The 22029-nt window shown below is 36.8% G+C and overlaps 1 protein-coding gene across 1 annotated transcript in view; it reads left to right on the top strand.

Moving 5' to 3' along the window:
- Window positions 1–22029, top strand: part of CEP162 (centrosomal protein 162) — a 49541-nt gene that overhangs the window by 8559 nt on the left and 18953 nt on the right. Inside the window, exons 4-20 of the mRNA XM_050894043.1 lie at window positions 1241–1351; window positions 3428–3577; window positions 6160–6300; window positions 6571–6757; window positions 7656–7708; window positions 9852–9967; window positions 10946–10976; window positions 11373–11495; window positions 12193–12384; window positions 12547–12628; window positions 13463–13727; window positions 15521–15788; window positions 17536–17678; window positions 18479–18706; window positions 19387–19524; window positions 20067–20179; window positions 20945–21050. Coding sequence (XP_050750000.1) covers window positions 1241–1351; window positions 3428–3577; window positions 6160–6300; window positions 6571–6757; window positions 7656–7708; window positions 9852–9967; window positions 10946–10976; window positions 11373–11495; window positions 12193–12384; window positions 12547–12628; window positions 13463–13727; window positions 15521–15788; window positions 17536–17678; window positions 18479–18706; window positions 19387–19524; window positions 20067–20179; window positions 20945–21050 — 2447 coding nt within the window. The remainder of the gene's footprint in view (window positions 1–1240; window positions 1352–3427; window positions 3578–6159; window positions 6301–6570; window positions 6758–7655; window positions 7709–9851; window positions 9968–10945; window positions 10977–11372; window positions 11496–12192; window positions 12385–12546; window positions 12629–13462; window positions 13728–15520; window positions 15789–17535; window positions 17679–18478; window positions 18707–19386; window positions 19525–20066; window positions 20180–20944; window positions 21051–22029) is intronic.

Below are 22029 nucleotides of genomic sequence, written 5' to 3' on the forward strand. Positions count from 1 at the left end.
CAGACTATGCTATGATTTTAGTTCATGTAGATATACTTGCAGTGTTTTAAAATGACAGGTCAGGTGACTAAGGAATTCAGTGCGGATAGGCTTCTAGAACTGCTCCTCTTTTCCTCTGTGTGTGTCTCTGTTTGTCTTGCATGCTTCCAAGTACTTTGTCAAATACAATTTTGCCGGATCTGATATCCTTCAGCAGGTGTATGTTGTGTAGTATGTTGCTCAGATGTATTAATAACGGATGAAGGCACAGCAGCATTGCAATTTAAGTTACTGCACGGGATGACTGAGAAGATGATGTAGATTTGTAGCTTTTTGTAAGGTTATTAAATGTGCCCTAAATAGCAAAATAATTTTCCTGCGGAAAAAAGTAATAATATTGCTGTGATGATAACAAATATGGAAATAAGCTGAATTTAATTACTGAAAAGTGTAATGTTGGCATGCTTTGAAATTTTGTGGAGATCCTTGTGTATTCTTCTAGGCTTGAACCTCCACGTTGGTTGCAGATAGGACTTTATTAACAGGCTGTCAGCTAATAGAATTATTATTTTTAAAGTGTTTTGTCATCATGAATCAAACTTATGTAAATGTGTAAATCTTACTTCTACCCACAGTGTGTCACTGCATTACAAATACATGCTCCATATGTATGAGTTGATGTGTTTGGGTGGCACTGTCTAGAGATATTGTTATATTAACAAAATCTGGCTAATTAGCTTAAGTAATGCACCAAGCTGATAATTTGTTTCCAGTCTGAGGTTTTCATTTTGAGTTACTTCGGTATCTATATTATGCTTTCTTGAAAGAAACACAGAGAGATGACTGGAAGACTAAATATATGCTATACTTTTATTTGTTTTTTCCAAGGCATCTTGTTACAGAAGTGCCAGGAAATAGGTAGAGATTTAAACTAATAGCCTGTTTTCAGTTGGTTTTGTAGATTAATGGTAAACAGCATAGACTATTTCTGTTCATTTGACTGAGAAGTGTAAAGTACACTTTAAAATAACTCAACTTGTTATTCTAGGCACGTTTGAACTCTTTGTTCTTCAGCTTTAAACTGAAATGTGCAAATTATGATTCAAGATACTGTCTTCCATATTTGACAGGTTAAAGACCTACCTCTGATGTCCTTTCTACTTGCTTTTGTCGTTTAAATGATAAAAAGAAATTGGATAATAAGAATTTCTGTCCTGTCTTGCTTGCCTGTCTGTTCTTGCTGTTTGTCTTACTTTTCAAGATTTTCAAACAAGATTTGTTAAACTGAGAAAAGAGAAGAAACTGATGGAAAGCCATGCTGAAATAGTGGAAAATAGTGAACAAAAGAGTCCCCATTCAGATTCCCAGTCTGGTATTTGATTAAATATGTTTTGCTATATTTATTCAATATCAGCCTTGTATTACTAGTGCGTTTCCTATAGAAAATCCTTTGCAAATTGTGCATTTGACCATCGTGTTCTCACTGAAAGCAAGCTGCCACTTACTTCATTTGTCATTTCCAGAAGAAACTAATAGCTGTGTGAACTTTTGCTCAATTGTCATGACATCATACATCACTACCTATAGTGATATAGTAGGACAGACAGTATTGAATGTAAGCTGGGGGTGGGTGGGAATAACTTTGAAAATCTAAACAAAAATCAGTATGTTTAGTAAACAGGAAATCTCTTACACTTATTGTATTTCATACTCAAGAAATGTTAATATTCACGATTCTACTTGTTTAATTTCAAAGACTGCAGTCAGATAAGTATTCTACTTATTTTCTATTGATGTGATTCATTTCCCTCTGCTGACCAGTAGGCCGCTCTGTACATGCTGCCCCTGGAATGGAAACAGTACAGTTGGTGTAATAATGACAAACTAAATTGTTTAATCTGCAGGATTATTTTAGTCAATGTAACTTCAGATTCAACCTTTTATGTGAAGTCACTTTTTATGCTATCTGAAGAGAAACTCCTAAGAATAATTAAGAGTTATAAACGTTGATCCATGAAATACTTTTGTGTAAATGACAGTAGCAATTAACTTGTATGTACTAGTTTAAACGTGACTTTGGTGTTAAATTCAAGCACATCAATAATATTTTGGAGAGCCATGACAAAGGAATATTTGGCACTTGGTCTTTAGATCATGTTGGTGATCTACTATGTAGGCTTATAGAACATTTCCCTATGTTAGCTTTCTAGAGCGTATATGCTGCCATGTTTTCATAAGCCTCATTTGCATAGAATAGCTATAAAGCATCTCGGTCTGGGAGATAAACACTAAAACTGCATCTATTTCTTGAATTAGGCTTAATATTTGAAATATGAGCAATAGGAGGACTTTGGTAGTTATTTCAAATTACTGTTTTAAAAGGCATCAGGTGTTTGCATTATTTACAGCGGAAGGTATGCTGTCAGCACTTTTAGTTTCCCAGTAAATGTGGGAGAATATAAATCTAGAGAAGTGGTGAGTCACTAGTGGACTTGGACATCAGTTGAGGGAATAAAGGACCCATGCATTATATCAGAATGGATTTCATACCATTTCTTTTTTCACACTGCACCTGCCATATGCTTGCCAGCTTCTTTTAGTCATCTTGGATGTTTCTGAGTTGTGTTAGCTTCTGGTCACATGTCCCCGTAGTCCTGTTTCTAGATAGCAGAAGTATTTGGCCTGATCCCCATGGCTACTCTTGCTCTCTCTTGTGTCAGGGTAAATTCAAAAGACCTGTAACTAAGAATTTTCTCTGAATTAGCCCCCTCCACCCTGACAGTTTGAACAAGGAAAAGTCTAATACAGTGCATCTGCTTAGCCTAAGGTATATAAAGTGTGTAGTGTGACTATCATTTAAGTATCATGAGAGCACAGTTTTCAGCATAGGTACTGTTATCTAAAACTTAATTCTACGAATGTTAATGGAAGGTGTTTGGTTGTATTTGCTGCTAAGCAAGTCCTCACAAGGATTTGAGCAAACAACATGCAGTTCTTGTACCTAACAGTGATAAAGAATGGTAGTAATTCACATTTATGTACCTATGTTTTTGCACTTTCTTTGAACCGATCTAGATGCTTTCTTTTAAAACTTCTAGTACAAAACTTCTTTTATTGTTGAAGTAGTTTTACTAGTTTTCTTTGTTTTCAGCTAATATATTGAGCTCCTAGAACAGTGTATTTTAATGCAAGGTATACGTGGAAAAAAAAGGAATTTGTCTTTTTTAAAAATAAAAAAAAAGAAGGAAAAAAGAGTTTTATTCTCAGAAGTTACAAGTATTAACTTTAATTTTTAGTTATAGCTAGAAGATTATAGATAATTGAATCTACAAGAAACTGAACTACATTACTTTTTCAGAAGTGTCAATTTGAATTCTCACGTTATTTTTCTCTTTATTCCCTGTCCATTTTGTATAAAAACTTATAAATGTTTGTGTACACTTAAAAGTAGTTCCCCGTAAACCTTCTTCCAGTGCATCTCGCAGCAAGGCTTTGTCTAAATTCAGAATGCTGGAAAAATTTCATAAGGACAAGAAAGATTTGTACTTAAACAGAGAAGAAGGAAGCCTCACTTCTGACAGTCCAGACAATTCTGAGGGTAACAAATTTACTGTATTTTATATGATATTAAAAAGGTAAAATGGCTCAATTCTGACAGTCCTGGTCAGATTAAGGAGAAAAGAAGTTACTTTTTAAATAGATGTTTGTCATTGTCTGTAGGTTTGAGTCCTTTGTATTTATGTTTTTAAACTTTTCTCTGCGAGTGTGGTGGTTAGAAATATTTTTCTAAGTGAAACTCAGGTTTGTATTTTAATTAATTTCAAGTGGCAGGACTTTAAAAAAGAATACTGTATATCATTAGCCTTACAAAATATTGCATGTGAAGATATGGGTAGTGAAATCTTTGGAGTTCAAGAAAACTGCTGCTTCAAAAAGTTTTTATGAAAAGTAACAAATACTCCCCCAAAAAATAAATCACTCTTGCAAGCCCCACAAAAATCAGTAGGACTGTTCAAACAGCCAAAAAACACAGTGAAAAGAGACTTTGAAATCCATCGAAGTTGATATTTTTTCCAAGTTTGATAGCTTTCTCAGAGTTCAGGTTGTGTAGGGCGAGTAAAAAAGACATTCTTGCCTTCATTAGCAACAGTAGTATCCCCTGTAATCTGAGGTATGTGTCTGGGAATTAGGAGTGGCTGAGTTGCAAAACTCAATGGCTGCAAAACAGTATTTGATTTTCAGATTATTACGGGAGGTGCTTTTTTAAAAAAGCTCTGGTCTGGTTTGAACTGGCAAGATACTTAAAAAATATTAGATAGCTTACATAAATCCCATGAAACCTTCAAGATCAATGTAAGTCTGTCAGAAAGTTCATTGCGTTTGAGATGATTTAAATAAAACAACTCAGGAAAATGTTTTTCTCTAAGATTTTGTTCTGTTAAAAGTTCTAATTGTCTTTTTACTGAAGTATATTCCGATCTCCTTTCTTGTGAATCTTACGTAGGAGGGCAGTGACAGTTTATCTTTGATTCTACTAACATATTCTCATGAAAAATAAGGTGGTGGAGGTCTGGTGAGATTATGGCTAATGTAAACATTATTCATTTTATACTTTTCAATGTAGTAGCAAAATGTATTTTTTTAGGCATTAACTTTGTATACATGTGGAGCTTGACCTTTAGTCAATGTCTCTGACATTTATTTGTTGCGTGCAAGGCAAGTCAGTCAGAGCCCTGTTATAGGGGATGGAGCTGAAGTTAGATACAGGAATGTGGAAATCATTTCCAAGATGTAGAATCTTATGCACTTAGCCTCCCAATAAAACGTGCAAGGGGACTTTGTCATTGAAGTCAAGAAAAAAAACCTATTCTACTTCTTAACAGGGAGGCTCTTATAATCAGAATGCACGTGCTAAGGGCTGCCCAGTAGGGAAGGAAAAGGTGTTCAGACTCTTACTTTCCCCACCCTGCCTCACCCTGGGTACGTTTTCAGTACTGAAGGGAGAGGATTCTCCATTGTCATGATATAGGCAAGTATGGCATTTCTTAAAAGGGACTTGGTTGGACCTGTATAAAGGACAGAGTAACAGCCCAGAGTTGAAGCACTTGATCAGCACGTGAGAGGCTGGTTTAGTGTTCTTGATCTGAAGGATTATTGATGTACGCATCTCCTGCAGTCTCCTGCCAGCAGGAAATGAGCTGTTGTCAGTGTCTTCACCCCTCCTGGTATGTTCAGTACAAGGACACAGCTACAGTCTAAACATCATTTGGCCAGACAGAAGAAAAAATTCTGAGTTTATTTTACCAACTGGAGATTCATGTTGGAAAAGACGGACGTGGTTTCTGTTCCCTTCTGTGAGAACTGTTAAATCATTTCATATGTCATTGGATAAAATGCATAAGCAGCTTTTCTCCTAGCCCTTCTCCTAAGAGAACCTCTGAAGAATCTAAGGGGGGGATGACTTGGTACTGCAATATCTGCAGTATTTGCAGTATTTTGCAATATTGCAAAATTTTATTTTTCCGTAAGGAAGTAGATAAGGCGGCATTCTATCTGAGAGTAGAAGTCACACATAAAGTTGGTAAGGTGATGTTGAACCCTCACAATGAAATTACAGTAAGGAGAGCAACTGCCTGTTGTAGTTGCATAAACATACAGAATGGAAGAACTGGGTGTTCTTCAGTGACCTTTAAATAACTTTGGTTACTATTTTTTTCCTTAAAGCATTTAATTTGCAGCAAATGAAAAGGAGCTGCTGGACCCATGGCTACAATTTTCAAAAGTCTGTGGGTAGTAGATCAAACAAAATTAATAGGCTTTTAACAAAGAAATGTTAATTTCTGTACAGGGTTTGTGTGTGTGATTGTCCTCCATAAGTAATGTTACAGTAAGTCAATTTTTACAGTTGTTATATTTGTCCCATGCTGACCTATAGGTTTGTGTGCAAATATGAAGGATGGGAAGAAAATGTATATAATAGACTAATTAATTGTAATTAAACAAGGTTTACATATCTCATAATAGAAACTGAAGTTAGATGAATGTGATTTGTGAGACTGGGTATCTTTGCAGTTGCAACATGAGCTTAAAATTGGTGGTTCTGGAAAGTGACTAAAAGACTGAAGTGTCATAGAAATAGCTTTTAGATGATAGTCAAGAATATTGCAACTTTTTTCCTAGGAATGCTTGGAGCCAATGGAAGCTTTGTCAAGATACAGAACACTTCACAGCCTGTGGGGGAAACTGATGAGAATATGCATGTGGAAAAGAAAAGTGATGGGGTTGCTGTCTCCTTAAGTAGAGACAGCCTGGAGACAAATGGTGAGAACTGAGAGCGCAGCCACTTCATGAAGTTAGCTAGATCTAAATAGACTATTATTACAAACTGTTTCCCTTAATTCATTACAAGTCAGGATTCTTCACTTCTGTCAGCTGCATCTCGTGAGCTCAAGGCTCCTGGTACTAGCTTGTGATTATTTGATACTGTTAATATTTTGTGAGTCTGTCTATAGTTGTTGTTAACTATTATGACTATTCTATGTGGACATACAGCACAGACACAATTAGTTTATTCTTTGTTTTGAAATTTAGATTCAGTTTTAGCTTCTGGGCTTAATCAAAGTATCGTGGGAGTTGGATTGGATACCTTGGAAGAAGAAGAAGAAAAAGAGATCTTCTTTGCCAAACTTGAACGAGAAGCTTCCTCTACTATTGATTATTCAAGATTAAATAAAGAGCTGGATTCCAATGATTCTGTATTACTAGCACCATTTGTACGGTAATTTAGAGGGAAGAAAAGTTGTGGACTGTATTAGTGGGCACATGTGACTTGGGTATCTGAATACTGTGGCCACTGAGATTTTGTGGGACAAGATCCTGTATGATTTCAGTCAGTTTTTTGTTTGTTTGTTGTGGTTTGTTTGTTTTGGGGGTTGGGAGTTTTGGAAGAGAAGGACAGAAGTGAGCTTAATAAAAGAAAGGAATAAGGTGAGAGCATGACTTGGTCATGAGTGGACATAGCTACACAGTCTTGTGCATAACTTAATAGTTACAAATCAATTTAACATTCTTAATTGTAAGGTGTAACTGAATGAAAAGTTAACAACTGATAATAACAAGGAAGTAGATCAGGAAAGATTCTGTGTCCCCTTAGATATGATGTTACAAAGGGGCAATTCAAGCTGCTGTTGCTAAAAATGCTGAGTGCAAAGGAAACTTCCAGTATGAAAACAGCTGGAGGGTCAGAATTCTGGAGAGTTTTAAGTAAGGACAAAACTTTAACTTTACAGGAAAAGGGGAAAGAAAGGAGAGAGGTTTGTTTTTTGTTTTTTTTTGTTGTTGTTAATGCAGAATGAGCTGTCAGAACAGGAAGCAAACCTGATGATAAAAATTTCTTTGAGAAGCTAATATAGGTGTTGGAGGGAATGCAGAAAGGGAGTGATTTTAAGAGTTAGATTGAGAATTTTAACTATGGACAGTTGTAAAAACTTAAATATTTATTTTAATAATTGCTGACATTTATCCACCTTTCTTACCTATGTTTTGATATGATGGACAAATTCAGGTTTTTAATTCTATTGTTAATTGTAAGAAGTATCAAAGTTTGGAATTAGAGGGAAAAAGCTGTATTTATTTGCTGTCCAAGAAGAGAGTAAAATTTTCATTTTGTTTCTCAGAAATGAAAAAACTGAAAAAGGAGAAGAGGAATCCACACATGAAGAGAAATCTGGTAATACCATCTTTCTAAATCATTACTTTGAATTTTTTTTTTTTTTTTTTTTACTGTGTGTACACTAAGATTTGTGAGAACCTCATTAAACAGAATAACAGAAATGAAAGCTGTGGATTACTGCTCCAGTTCAAATGCAAAGTCTTCAGAAAGCATCACAGCAGAGTGTCAGAGGATAGTGTAGGATCTTCATGTTTCTAGTGGGATGTAATTTAAAGATCTGGAAAGAGGAATTTGTACTACAGTCTTGTAGCTTGTTCTGTACTCTGTGTTGCCTTTGGAGCTAGTCAGAAAACTTGACTCTAGGTTTCAGATTCACGAGACAGTCCAGCATCCTCACTGAACTTTTTTGTTCTGAATAATACGTAAACCAGTTGACTTCTGTTCCGATATCACCCTGACCATTGTGGGTAAAGCTTTTCTTTATCTGAAAGCTAATGTAATTTTCATATTAATGATTTGCATTGATCTGTAGTTCTCACATTAGCCTTTTAGTCTGCCTTTGCATTATGACTGTGCAGCTGGTGTTCAGACAGAGGGTTTCAGGGGTTTGCTTTTGGTTTGTGCTTTTTTTGTTTTGAAGTGGATTTTTAATGTATTGTGACCGGTGTTTAAAAGAAAAACAGCAAAAAAACCCCCCAAGCAGCTGTCAATCAAAAACTGAAGAAAAAATGACCCTGATGTTGAAATACATCTTAATGTTTGAGTTACTCCAGTGTCTTAACTGTCATCTGTGGTTTTGTACTCTTTTCATACCTGAGTTTAATCTTTGTAATCTGCAGTATTACTCTTACCTGATCTTTTTCCCAAATTTCCATGCTACACTCCTTCCATCTTGCTTATTTGTCTTTCACTTGTCATCTCTCTTTATTTCACTCTTCATTGCTAACATATGATAGAGTGTATTCTTGTAATTTAATCAACAGATTGTATTTTTGAATTGATATATTTAGCTGAACTTTTGAGAGATCCTGTTATCAGGCTTGAATTTCCCAAACATAGAGAGGCTGTATTTGTAAATCTTAATCGCAGGAAATCTTTTCTCCTTGCAAGTCTGATTACTCTGTAGATTGCAAGACATCATGATAGTTGTAGCAGAAATGCTACAACAGTTGGTAGCCTTTTTCTGAACAAAACAGTTGCAATTACTTGATTGTTACAGTCAGTTTTATGAAATTGATACTTCTAATTTTTAGGAAAGCAGTTTCTATGGAATACCTGAAATGACCAATCTGTGTGTTGTGTATGGTTTGGTTTAGTCTTTGCCAAACTGCTATTTCATTAAATAGCAAATGAAATAGTGGATAATACGTGTACAGGAATAGTATAAGCACTGTGTAGGTCTTAAGTCAGTATGAGAAAGCTATTTTCAGCTGATCAGACTTCTCATGGTCCAAAACCAAAGAGAATGCTGAAATAGTTACTTTTCATAGAGTAGTTTTTACATATGAGTTAGACTGTGCATCAGTTGTATTGGTGACAAAACACAGAAAGAACACATTATAAACCAGGGTTTTGCAATGGTTCTAGATTTAAAGGTTACAGATAATGCAGTCACTGAACCCTGTAACCACAGGAGCTGAGTGGGGGAGATACGGCAACAGGAAATCAGAACTTGTGGAAGGATCTAGGTAACTGAAGGAAAAGCATTTGGCTTGCTTGTAAAATTCATTCTCCGGCACACTTGTGGTTTTAAATAATGCTTACTCTTGAGAGTGGCTGTTGGGCCACCAAAGCAGGTCAGAGGAAGCGGAATTACAGATTCTAAGCCTAAAAACTGCTGGAGTTGTCAAGGTGGATGTACAGAGTACTTTGTCTGCTAGGGGGAGAATTGCATCATTTCACCCCTAAGTGAGAGAAAGTGATTCAATAAAAGGGGTCAATTCAGGTACCCCTTGAGGAGACAGAGGTAAAGTATATCTGATCATAAGGCAAGCTTCATTTAAGTTTAGAGATATTATGTCTGTCTTTTACTGTTGTTTTAGTACCACACACAGTCTTGAAACCTTTCTATTGCCTTTGTGAAAGGAGTAATAGTGGCAGTAGCTGTTCTTAGATGAGAGATTGGAGAAGAGGAAATAGCTTTTCCTTACTGCTTTATCTTCCTTGAATATTCATTCTATTTGTTTCTTTTACTCTTCAGGCAGCTACAGTGAAGATTTTGAAGAAGAAACAGATGCTAATCCTGCCTTTAAAACTGAGGCAAGTCAGGTGAATCAAAACATCATGTCAGGAGTTGATTTAAGTCCTCAAGAACAGGTATAACTTGCCAAATGGTCATATTTCTTGCATGAATTGTAAAAGCTCTGCAATGTATAACTGTAAATGTAGTAAACCTTTATATAATATGTACTATCTGAAAGAAAATAATATAGTGGCCCTGGGACTATATTGTCCTATTAAGGATATACACTTTCCTGCGATAAATCACTGAAAGGATTAAGTTCTTCACAGGGTTTCCTGCTTGCTCCTCCTTTGAATTAACTGTGGATGGGAGTGCACAAATGATGACCTCTGGTTGGAGCCTCAGCCACAGAATGGGTAGTGATTAATCTCTCTCTTGGAGCTATTAAGGTGGTGTCTACACCAGCAAGTGACACAGACTGAGGGAAGTAGTTCTGTACAGCGCAGCAGTTTGGACAGAGGACCCAAAATCTACGCTGTATGAGCTTTGGGGGTATTCCTGTCGACTAGCTTAGTCAGGTCTTTTGATGTGGAGCACATGTGGCTGGAGCACATCAGGTGCATTCCTGGAGCACACGTTCTGATTTGTTTTTTTACGAAAGGAGTCTATAGAGCACCACGTGTTCATCTATAATAGATAAATGGTTTTTTAAAATTCTTTTTAAGTAAGTTTATTAGGGTAATATTTCTAATAAATGTTTGAAAAGAACAAATAGAATGGAAATGTAATGTACTTACTGCTACGTTATTTTCTTTTCTCAAATTACAATATAAAAGAACCAGGGAGGTGCAAAAATATTATTCCATTTATGCGGAGTAGCATTTAGTTCCCAGTCACTTGTGAGAGGGTTTATGGAGTACAGGATGTTGAGGGCCTTTTGGCGTGCTAAGGAGAGTTTTAGAGAAGTGCATATTCTTGGAGCACCAAGAACTGCTTAGCTCTAAGTTCTAAGAACTGTTCTTTGGTTTTGGACCAACTTTTAAAGTTCATCCAGATTATTTTTTTTCTCCTGAAATTCAAAAAGTAATTTTTTTTTTCTTTATTTTTGTTAGGAAGAAGCAAATGCTGGTATGCTGGCTAAAGGTAAAATATAAACTTTGATCAGTAGGAGAATACTAAATGTAACTTTTTGAAAATTTCTTACCTGATTTTTACTATTTTGATATTTTTCACCTGATTTTATTGTGTTCTACTGAAAGTCTGTTGGACTGAAATGGTTAAAAATTAATCTACATGTTAGCACTTCAAAGTGATCATCAATGTAATTTTTGATTTTACTACATCTAGTCAGTACTCAGATTTTGATGCTTGCAGTCAGAGTTAATCAGTTTACCATTAATGGCATTAGAATAATCTATATAGTATTTTTTTGCATGTTTAGTACATCAAGATAAGCTTTGGTATACTTCTAATTCCAGTGTAGACAGAGTATAAATAAGAGAATTGTGTTTTCTTTAACATTTATCTTCTTGGTTTTAGTTGTATTACTTGATTCACAAGATTCAACTACAGAACTTCAAAAGGCCCTTGAAACATCAGACGTAGCTCTAGGTGAACATTATCTGCCTGAACAAGTCAGTGGAATTGAAATGAATGAAGCAGGTAAGGGTTGCTTTAAAAAAAAACCAAAAAAACCAACCACACAACAAAACCCAAATCCCAAGATCTTACTTTAGTAGAATAGGTGGCTCTGATGTCTTCATTTGTTCTTTGGTTATCAGTGAACATGAAGCCCTTGGCTTTTAGTAGCAAATCTTGACAGGAGGAGGAAATATTTCAGGAAAAAGTCGTTTCTGCTAAAAAGACACCTTTTTACACTTGGTTATTTTAAAGTTGCTTTTGACATTGCAGTTTGATTTTAAATACCACCTCCTTTGGTTATTCATCATAGCTAAAATTCTTCTTTGACAGCATTGAACACAATTATAAAATACATTCTCTTATCAAACTTTGTACAACAGTGTATGGCACTTATATCCAGAGTATGGCTCTGATGGCATCTGTTAAAATAGTTATATCACATATGCTGTTAGTTTTAGTACGGATAAAATATTGAGGCAGGGGAGGGGGGTGGAGAGGCATGCAACCTGTAGATGAGGCTATTTAGTATGTACTAATTAACTTGGCAACTGTTTATTCTTATAGTAAAAATGAGATTTTAAAATACTTTTTTCATAACTGAAATCACTGTTCTCACCATGTAATAGACCAAGCTAGTAACTGAAACACAGGCTCCAGTGGGATGTTTCCCAAAACAGAAAATCCTGTAGTGTCTCTTATGAGCCTGCATTTTTCACAGGCACTTCCTGTGGACAAACCACCAGTGATATCGAAGCGTTACACCAAGCATACCATCATATTGATCAGTCTTTGGGAGACACTGATGAGCAGAAGCTGCACGATTCTGCAATGGCAGTCTCAGAATGCTTAGTGCAAGGTGTTTCACAAAATAATGACATCTATTCAAAAAACGAGTCAACTATTGAGTCAGGTAAATACCTCAAAGGAAGGCATGTGTTGTACAAGCATGTAAAATGAGTGAACTAGTAATGTCTTTAATACTCCATCTATGAAACATTTTTAAATGCTGTCCTTTTTACAAATATTTTTTCTAAGGGTTTGTTTGTTTGGGGGGGTTTTTTGCACTAATTAGATTTACCTACCGTGGAAGAATTGATGAAACCAATTAAAGGACATTCATGTAATATCAGAAGTTTTGATGTGGAGCCTGAAAGGTATTTATTTCAGAATGCATTTTAAGAATTGTAATAACTTAAGTCCATTAACTATTTGTGAAAAACAGCTTACTAAATAACTCATCTGTCTTTTTCCCTAATTAAATACTGAAATTTCTTTATGTCTTGCACTGGCATTATGGCATTTGCAGTGAATTGTAAAATGAATATACAGGGTTAATTGGTTTAGACCAGGGATTCCCAAACTATGTTTGAGTGATAAGCAGCAATGTTTGCCAAATCATTTGGAGGAGTGTTCCTCACTCTCACAGCTGCCACAGCTAGGATCTCTGCTTTCCCAGTCTTCTGCTCTTTCCCCTCCCCCATACATGGATTTTAGCCCACATTCTATCCTAGCTTTCCAACCTCCATAATTTAAGATCAAATCCTCTTATTCTGCTTACTCTCGTGATTTTTACTAACCTGTGTTCCATACCTCCTTGTGGTTTGCTCCAACTGTTGTGTCTAGAGCAGAAAGCACAGGCCCTGGAACTGTCAAAAATAGGTTATGCTTAGCAAATGAGTTTTGGGAGCTTATCATATAGCTGCACCCAGCAGAAATTACCACATGCTCGCAGGTGTTCATCTTGTAGCTGAGTTTGGTACCTCCACAAAAACAGTCACTGCTGGGAAATGGCTCTTGTTCCACAGTGTGTGAATGAATCTGTATAACTGAAACTGCAGGGTTGTTCTTAAAAGAAGCCTAGTGGCTCTTTCAAATTCAAGCAGTCTTTACAGCTGATACCTAAAGGAAAAATGGCCCACTTTTTCCAGAGTGATAGAAAAGCAAAGGGCAAAAGTCTTATTATATATGACTATTCCTTTCTCTTGTAGTCCTGTGAAACTAGTAGGCAGCACAGCAAATGACCTCATCAGCCACTCGCCCTTTAAAGAGCACCAGAATAATATGGTTTGGGAGACAAACTTATTTGAAAAATTTAACGGAGAAGAGAGCGTCTTTCTGCAGACAGCTGTGAATGACGATAACTTTCAGAGGGTGACTGAGAAAGAAATTCAGACCAGTGACGTAAAGCCTGATGTACTAAGAGAAAAAATAGTACAAGACTCTCTGCTTTCACAAGGCAGCAAAACTAAACAAGTAAGTAATATCAACCAGATTCTTATTATGTGGAAATACATTTAAAATGTATATATTTTTAGACTGCCTGTCATTTGATTATGCTCTGATGTTTAGAAATTGAGAGACTGTTGCTGTTTTTCTTGAAATTCTCATGTTACCATTGCTATTGTTAGAGGTAGCCAAACCCAGTGGACTTTGGGACCAGCAGGATTCTTTCTGTCCCAGCCCAGTATGTGCAAGGCTGCTGCGGTTCCATGTCCCCAGCTCAGGCTAGTAGTGAGTATGAGCATGTGTTCCCACTGGGGGGACATGTATAAACACACACAGGCTCAGAATAGAGAGCATACCTACGGAGAGGACAGTTAGAAATACAGTTCAGTAAGAATATAGGTGAGACTGCAATGATCGTTGTAGGGCTTAGTCAGACAATAGTACTGACAGCAAGCTGGTCATGTCAACAGCTTCTTTAATCCTGTTTTCCCTCTGTTTCCCACACTTGTTCCTACCTGATCCACCCTTCACCTAGTTTTTGTCCTTTCCCTAAACATCCCATAAGTTTTGCACATTCCCACAATCCTCTCAAACATTGCATAACAAGATTTACACAATCCCAGATCTTCTCCCTTGTCGTGGTTTAACCCCAGCCAGCAACTAAGCACCACACAGCTGCTTCCCCCTTCCCCCTCCCAGTGGGGTGAGGAGGAGGAAAGAGGGGGAAAAAAGTAAAACTCGTGGGTTGATATAAGAACAGTTTAATAACTAAAGTAAAATATAATACTAACAATAGTAATAATGAAATGTAATAATAATAATAGTAATGAAAAGGAATATAACAAAAAAGGAGGGGAGGAAGGGAAAAAAACCAACCAAACAAAAAAAAAACCCACCAGTGATGCACAATGCAATTGCTCACCACCCGCTGACCGATGCCCAGTTAGTTCCCGAGCCACGATCCGCACCGCCCGGCCAACTCCCCCCTGTTTATATACTGGGCATGACGTTCCATGGTATGGAATACCCCTTTGGCTAGTTCAGGTCAGCTGCCCGGCTCTGCTCCTCCCAGCTTCTTGCACACCTGCTTGCTGGCAGAGCATGGGAAACTGAAAATCCTTGCTTAAGATAAGCCTACTTAGCAACGACAAAACATCGAGTGTATCAACATCATCACACTAAATCCAAAACACAGCACTGTACCACTACTAAAAAGAAAGTTAACTCTGTCCCAGCTGAAACCAGGACATCCCTGCATCCCCAAATTCTCTTCTCCCTGCATCCCGTAAATTAGCCCCACACTCCTTTAGGCAATCACTGCTTCTGTCTGCAAGGCATTGCAGGGAGAGAGATTGTTTGGCTGATTCGTCCTGGTGGGTTTCCCACCAGGGCCAACAGGCTAAGCTTTCTCATTTGCTGGTCTTAGGAGCTGCATGCTCTGTTTTCAGTGATCGGGTTTAGTAGGGTTCCTCTGCCTGCCACTGTTTGTCTCTTCATCGCTGGGTTTCTGTGTTCACTGTGATTAGCCTTTAGTCACGAGCTACCTGCTTTGGTAAGCTAAAGATGCTGTAATGTAATACAACTTTCCAGAACAATTAAACGGAGCCAGTAAAAAATACTTGCACTACGTATACTTCTGTCATTTTGCAGAATTTTACTACTTCATACTATTAATTTGGTTAAAAATAATGCTTCCCGCTGCCCCGAGTCTTACAGCTGTGTAATTCTGGTAACTGGTTCTATGTTCTTTTAGTAGTGAAAGCTACCTTCAGATCACACTAGAGCCTAGAACTTGTTTTAAACTCTGTGCTCTATCACAGGCTCTTCAGTCTTGTTCCTTGAAGAATGAAAGATCAGAATCAATGACAACTAAACCAATGTTATACAAGAATATCAGAAGTCCATCACCTTTACATAAAAAGAAATCTTCATATGGTCCTCATGGGGTGGTTAGAAGTTCTGGGTATGGGAAACCCACTTCACTCTCAAAACAGTCTTTTCCAGCTAATGAAAAGAAAGCACCAAAAGAAACTTTCAAAAAGACCAGTGTGAAAGCCAAAAGTCCTGCAGATAGAGCAAGATCTAAAGGTAATTCTATTGTAAGAAGTCTGAGTTTTAAGAGTCAGAGAGCTTTGCTGTTCATGCTTCACATTTAAAAAAAAAAAAAAAAAAAAAAAAAAAACCCCAACCATTTCAAAATTTTATAGAAGAAATCTAAACCCAAACGCAATTAAGTACTGAATTTTTTCTGTATCAGCATGAAGTTGCTGGAAGAGACACTTTTAAATAAAGCTTTGTACTGTGGTCTTGTTTCATTTCCACTTGCATATACCACCACTATGTTTGAGACTTACTTATTGTTCACCAGTAGGACCAAAACAATAGAAAAAGCTGGTGTTCAAAAATAAATATCTACAGGTTGCCTTTTTCGTTACAGTAAATGCAAAGATTTGCTGACACACTAACTTCTGTGTGTGATGCCAAATTTCTATTCTCAGCTTCTTTTTATCTTTGCTTTCCTAGAGTACAAAGAAAGCACTAAAAAGAAAGTCCTATTTTCCGTTCATGTCTCTTGTAACACTAAGGAAAGGAGAATACCAGTGTAGTTCTGTGAAAGCTGAGTTGCAAGTAAAGGACTGAAATTTTGTAGTTTTGGGTGAAGCCTGAAGAGTTTCATGAGATAATTCAGCTTAGCGTCTTTGCAGACGATGTTTGCTATCCCTGAGGCGTAGGAAAATAACTCTACAGATGCCCACATTTTAGCACACTTCTAGCATGTAATGCTTTTTAAAACCCTGCAAGTAGTGGTGGGAAAAGCAGTTTAGGATTATGTTGCCCATCTTGGGGAGATGCTTCAGTGGCAGCTGTCAAACTAAGGGAACTTAGTTCCTCAGTGCATTGCTGTGGCACTCCCTGGAGAAGAGGAGGGTGTACAGCCAGATGGAGGTGGTGAAGTGAATGATGAGTCCCGAGAAAATGAGGCCACTAGGCTCATTCAAACCTGTTCTTCCCTCTCTAGCTATAACCATTCTCCATAGCAATTTCAGGTGACTTCAGAAGTTAATCTCTCCAGGATGCATTCTGCAGGGACCTCTATTGCTAGGAAGCGAATGGCATTGAATCAAACAATCCCCTCATCATCAGTGCTAAGGGAGCACCTTTGTGAGGGGATAGTGTGAGAAATGTAAAAAGTATTAAATTTGGAAAACGATCATTGCCTATTTGTTTTCAGGTATAACTTTCCTAAGCAGGAGCTCTTCGCTTAAATTGCTATAGGCAGAAATGAAATGGCAGTTGTAGTTACTATCTGTATTTCAGAAGACTAAGGTGCGAATAGTTCCATGTATGTTAGTTACTCTCTAGGGGGAACTTCCCTGATTTTTAATTTCCAGTCAAGTTGCTATTTAATGCAACAAATAGATGTTGCATGTCTTTGTATGCTGTCTGCACTCCGAAGTCCATTTTGAAAATTGCTGTGTCTTATCTTCACCATAGCTTGAAATATGTTGTATTTCTGTACACTTAAATAACTGGCCACTGCTTGAGCAGAGAACTGAGATTAACCTTGTTTCATGAAGGATTTATTATCCAGCTACCTGTTTCAGTTGTTCCCTTGGGTTTTGTTTTATCTTGTTATCAGTTCCTTACTTAAAAAAAACTACAACATTTTCCGTAATGTCTCCTTGCTCTCAAGTTTCTATATTTAATACAAAATTCAGGTTGTAGAATACTTACTTTATATGCCTAAAGGGTGGATCCCATGAATAGATTTTTTTGAAAGGACATTAAATTCTGAATTTAATTTTGTTCTATTTTACTTTCTGCCTAAATGAAGACACCTTATTTGCTACTAGGATAATACGATCTGCAACAAATGAACCAACTTTGAAGGGGAGTATTAATAGAGTTATGTCTGGCCAATCAGTTGTTAGTAATCTTGGACACCAGGCTGTGGATTATTGCAGTCAACATCAGCATGTAAGTAATCATCAGTGATGCTCCTAATTACAGTATGTACAACTTGGTTTGCAAGCCTGTTTTGTCAAGACTTTTATAATTATCACAAGATTGGCAAATGCTGAAATATTGAATAAAGACTTTCCTTTAGTCAAATACTAGTTTTTGCTTTTAAAATATGCAAGTATAATCATACTGCTTTTCAGTTGCTTGGATAATTCTATTGCTTGGGTGGTTCTATGTACTTAAAGTTGGGATGCTTATTAATTTCTAAAAATTGCTATTTTGTGGTAGAAAAGGGGAAAATTTAAAATAAAACTTTTACTTAAAAGTATTCTGTTATGAATGTTAAATAGTACTACTGTTTGGGGTATTTTTCTATTTGCATTGCATTTAGTATTTAATAGTATCTTCTGACTTCTCCAAGATGACTGAATTTGCCGTACCATGATGGATTTTCCTTCTTCCTTATCAACTGTATAAAAAATTATTCATTGAATACCTAAATCATTACTGCTTTTCAGAAAGTAAGATGCGTAATAGAATAATTCTGGTAGCCATGTAGTGGCTCTTGTATGAGAGATGTTTGTTTCTTGTTTTTTTTGGCTTGTTTTCCTCGTACATATTTCAGAAATGACAAAGTAGCTCATTAAAGTAAGTGCAGGATGTTTTGCTATTAGAATGTTGGTTTTTTTTTCCTTTTCAAGTGCCTTATGTAGTTGCCAAGAGCCAGACAAGCCAGTTAGATAAAATTGACGAGTGGAATTTTTGGTAAACAATCAGCTCAGTCTAATGTTTCCCTGAATTTTTCTCTTCATTAGGATTTATCATTTTCTCCTATCAAAAGTTGTGATAGAGAACTATATTTGCTAAAACGAGTGCAAGTTGCAGAGGAGGACCTGAACACAGCTCGTGATTTGATTCAACAGCTAACCAGCACGGTTTCACAAAAAGAGAAAGAAATAGAGACAAAGATAGTAGAATTGAAAACACAGCATGAAAAAGAGCTTTCTCGGTTGGGTCAGGAAAATTATGTTCTTCAGAGTAAGGTACTCTATCATCTTGTATCCCACTACTATAGAACAGGAGAAACATTGCTTCTGAAAATTAGGTTAATGTTATTTTACATGAATTGTTAATGAGCAGAAAATCCAGATTTTACACACACACACACGGCTAGTTTGTAAATGCATACCCACTGTTACATTTATTGCCCATAAGACATGATCTTTTTTTTTCTACAGAGATAAACTATGTTATCCTGAGTTCCTTTAGTTTGCTCTTTTGAGAGTTCTGCAGCAGGTTTTTTGCAAAGATTTGACTCACTTTTATGTTAAAAAAAAAAAAAAAAGAGGTTAACAGATACCGCTTGTTGTATAGATAAGTACTATATGTTGAGTTATTGTTTATTTTTTGGATGCATTTTTTGATGCTGTGTTTTGTCTATATGGCATATTCCCAGGGTTACTCCACTACACCCTCCTGTCTAGATACATAAGAATAGAAGAGGGAGGGTAAAACTTCGTTAACTTTTCCCAAACTTTTTATACTTTGTTCCTGTTTTGTAATACTTCTGTAAAACTCCAATAATAAGATTGGCTCACTGGTCTGCTTTCATATCTTAATGGAAAGATTGACCTATTTATATTATAAAAGTGTAGTCTTGTAGAGAATTCCATATAGCTAACAAAATTTTCTTACTAATTGTGTGTCTTTTTCCTTCTGAAAGTTAAGAAGTATGGAAGAGCTGACTAAAGAAAAGAGATGGACCCATCGTACAGCAACAATTCCCGTTACTGAAGAAAAATTGGCACAAATACAAAAGGAAATTGAAGATCAAGAGGTCATTATTCAAGGTTATCAACAGGTATACCACACAGCATATTAAGCTGTGTTCTAGCCAGTTTTAGAAACAAAATTGTTTAATGGTTACTACTTTTCTGCTGAAAACAGTTATCTTGCTATCTAAAAAGTGGATGAAATTTAGGTGTGAAGGGCAAACATGTATTGCACATTTAAAAAGTATTTCACGCATGTCTAGTTTGGGCTATATTTTTCCACGATTTCATGTAAGTATTCTAAATTGTAAAAATACACTGACCTGTCAGTTGAGAACTGGAAAAATACTTTATGGCCAATAAAGAACCACAAACTTTTTGCCCCAAATGTAGTAGAAAACTAGTATTTTTAAGCAATATTAGAAATCTGGAGGGTTCTGGTTTTGAGATGTTTTTCACAGGATCTGAACAGCTGATTTCAAGGAAACCTTATTAGTGTGCCTGATTTTTATTACTTAGTCAAGTGTAGAAATAGATAATGCAAGCTTAATAACCCTTTTAAATACTTGCAGCTGTAAAATCAAATAGGTTAATTTATGAACATTCTTTAACTTTGTCTGTCTCAACTTAGGAAAATGAGCGGTTATACAAACAAATGAAAGAGCTACAAATCCAAAACAAAAAAAATGAGGAACGAATGTTTAAGGAGAATCAATGTTTAATGTCTGAATTAATAGCCCTAAGGTAGGCTCATTTAAACGTCTGACCTAAAATCTCTGGAGTTTTCGGCTGTGTTTATTATTTTATTTATGAAGAATCACTGCAGAGTCTGTCAGGTGCATGTTTTCCAGTGTTTCTTGAGTTTGTGGTTTTGTTTTTTCTTTTGAAAATTGATTTATGTTGATTATGGGCACTGAATTCTTAGTCTTCTTGCTGATGTTGCAGACCTGTGGGAAGACTAGAGTCTTCCATTTGGGAAGATTTCAATGCTAAAATTCAAATACTCTTATTCATATCAGAACGTGTAATATGTATACTACACTTGTTCTGGTACTACGGCTCTGCTCACATGTCAAAATGTTTTGATACTGTTGTAAGATACACAGTAGATTAGGGGCCACAAAAGATCCTGGTAGTGGAGGAACCATTAGATTCACTGCACTGTAGGTCCTGTAAGATTTGCATCCTGTGCTAGTAGTGAGGAAAAAATCTAGCAATTGCGTGTACTCCTAATTTACAAATCTTTGCTTGGGAGAGGCCTGTAGAGGAGTTCCACTGATGCAGAGTGGGTTTTGTTTCCCTCCCTTTTGTGGTCCCAACAAACAAGTTTGTGTGAGGTGAGTAGTATAAAAATGTCCTGCATAGTTGCTTCTTTCTTTGTTTTGAGCCTGCACGGATTGACTTTGTGGTACCATTTTGGGGGGCAGGGGGGTGTGGGTTTTTTTAGTACGCCATTGTTAGTATGCCAAGTCACCACATTGCATAACTGTTTTTGCTGTTGCCGTTTAGAGAAAAGATAGAGAAGACTAATATCCAGTCACAAATCATGCAGGATTCTGAACCAGCCAGAAATCAGAGTTTCACAGAACTGATTTCGGAGCTTCGAGCAGCACAGGTAGGTATATACCAAGCCTGTTTTTCATGTGTTCTTACAAAAAACGCATAGCCATCCATACTGTAGACTAATAATGTAAATTAAGTAGTGGAGCACGCTACTCTTCTACAGCATTATTTGCCACACTTGTACATCACAAATGTCTCATCAAATGAACTTTCAGAAGTAGGCCCCTAAGACATAGATTCACTGAAAGAAGTGCAGTGTTGCCATGTTTACTGGCAATTCTGAAATATCTTGTGAGAGCTTGCAGACAGTAGTGATACCTCTGTAGCTTTCCCGCATAAGACAAATCCAGAAGAATGTTTATCCCCGCTCTGTACCAAGTAAGTTCTACAAAAGAACATCAGAGTGAAAAGAATCTTTTGTTATTCACTCATGTAACATTTTTTGTAGTCCTACAGATGCTTGTGGTTTTGAGGGAGGATGTTTAGTAACCTTCATGTTAAAATTAAAGGTTTTCAGGAACTTCTATTGCTCTGCTTACTGCAAGTGGGGGGACTGTTCTGGTACATACTTCCTCTGATAGTTAGACCAGAAATTAAAAGCTGCTTCTTCTGGTTTTTGGGGGGTTTTTTGTTTTGTTGGTTTTTTTTTTTTTAAAAACCCAAACAAACAAACAACAACTGGTTAGGCAGGTGATCAGAGGATCTGGATCCAGTGAGCTTCAGGACCAGTGGAGGCGTTCCTGGTCTGATAGAGTTGACTTTGAGCTCTTAAGACTTCAAGGGCTCCCCTAGTTCCAACCTCATAGGTGCTGCTGCTACACTTCCCTGTCCTTAGGTCCAGCCTGTAATGAGACTGAACACAAGATCCAAAGATGGAGAGACACACACAGACAACACTAACAAGGTCAGGCACACAGATAACACAGAGAGCAGTGCCTTTGCTCGCACCACAGAAATACAGATAATACTGCTGGGAACACAAAGAGCACATACGGCCTGATCCTGTTCAGCAGATCAGGATAGGAGTTCGC

The sequence above is a fragment of the Gymnogyps californianus genome, chromosome 3 (assembly GCF_018139145.2).
Source record: "Gymnogyps californianus isolate 813 chromosome 3, ASM1813914v2, whole genome shotgun sequence".
In the NCBI taxonomy this organism is placed as follows: domain Eukaryota; kingdom Metazoa; phylum Chordata; class Aves; order Accipitriformes; family Cathartidae; genus Gymnogyps; species Gymnogyps californianus.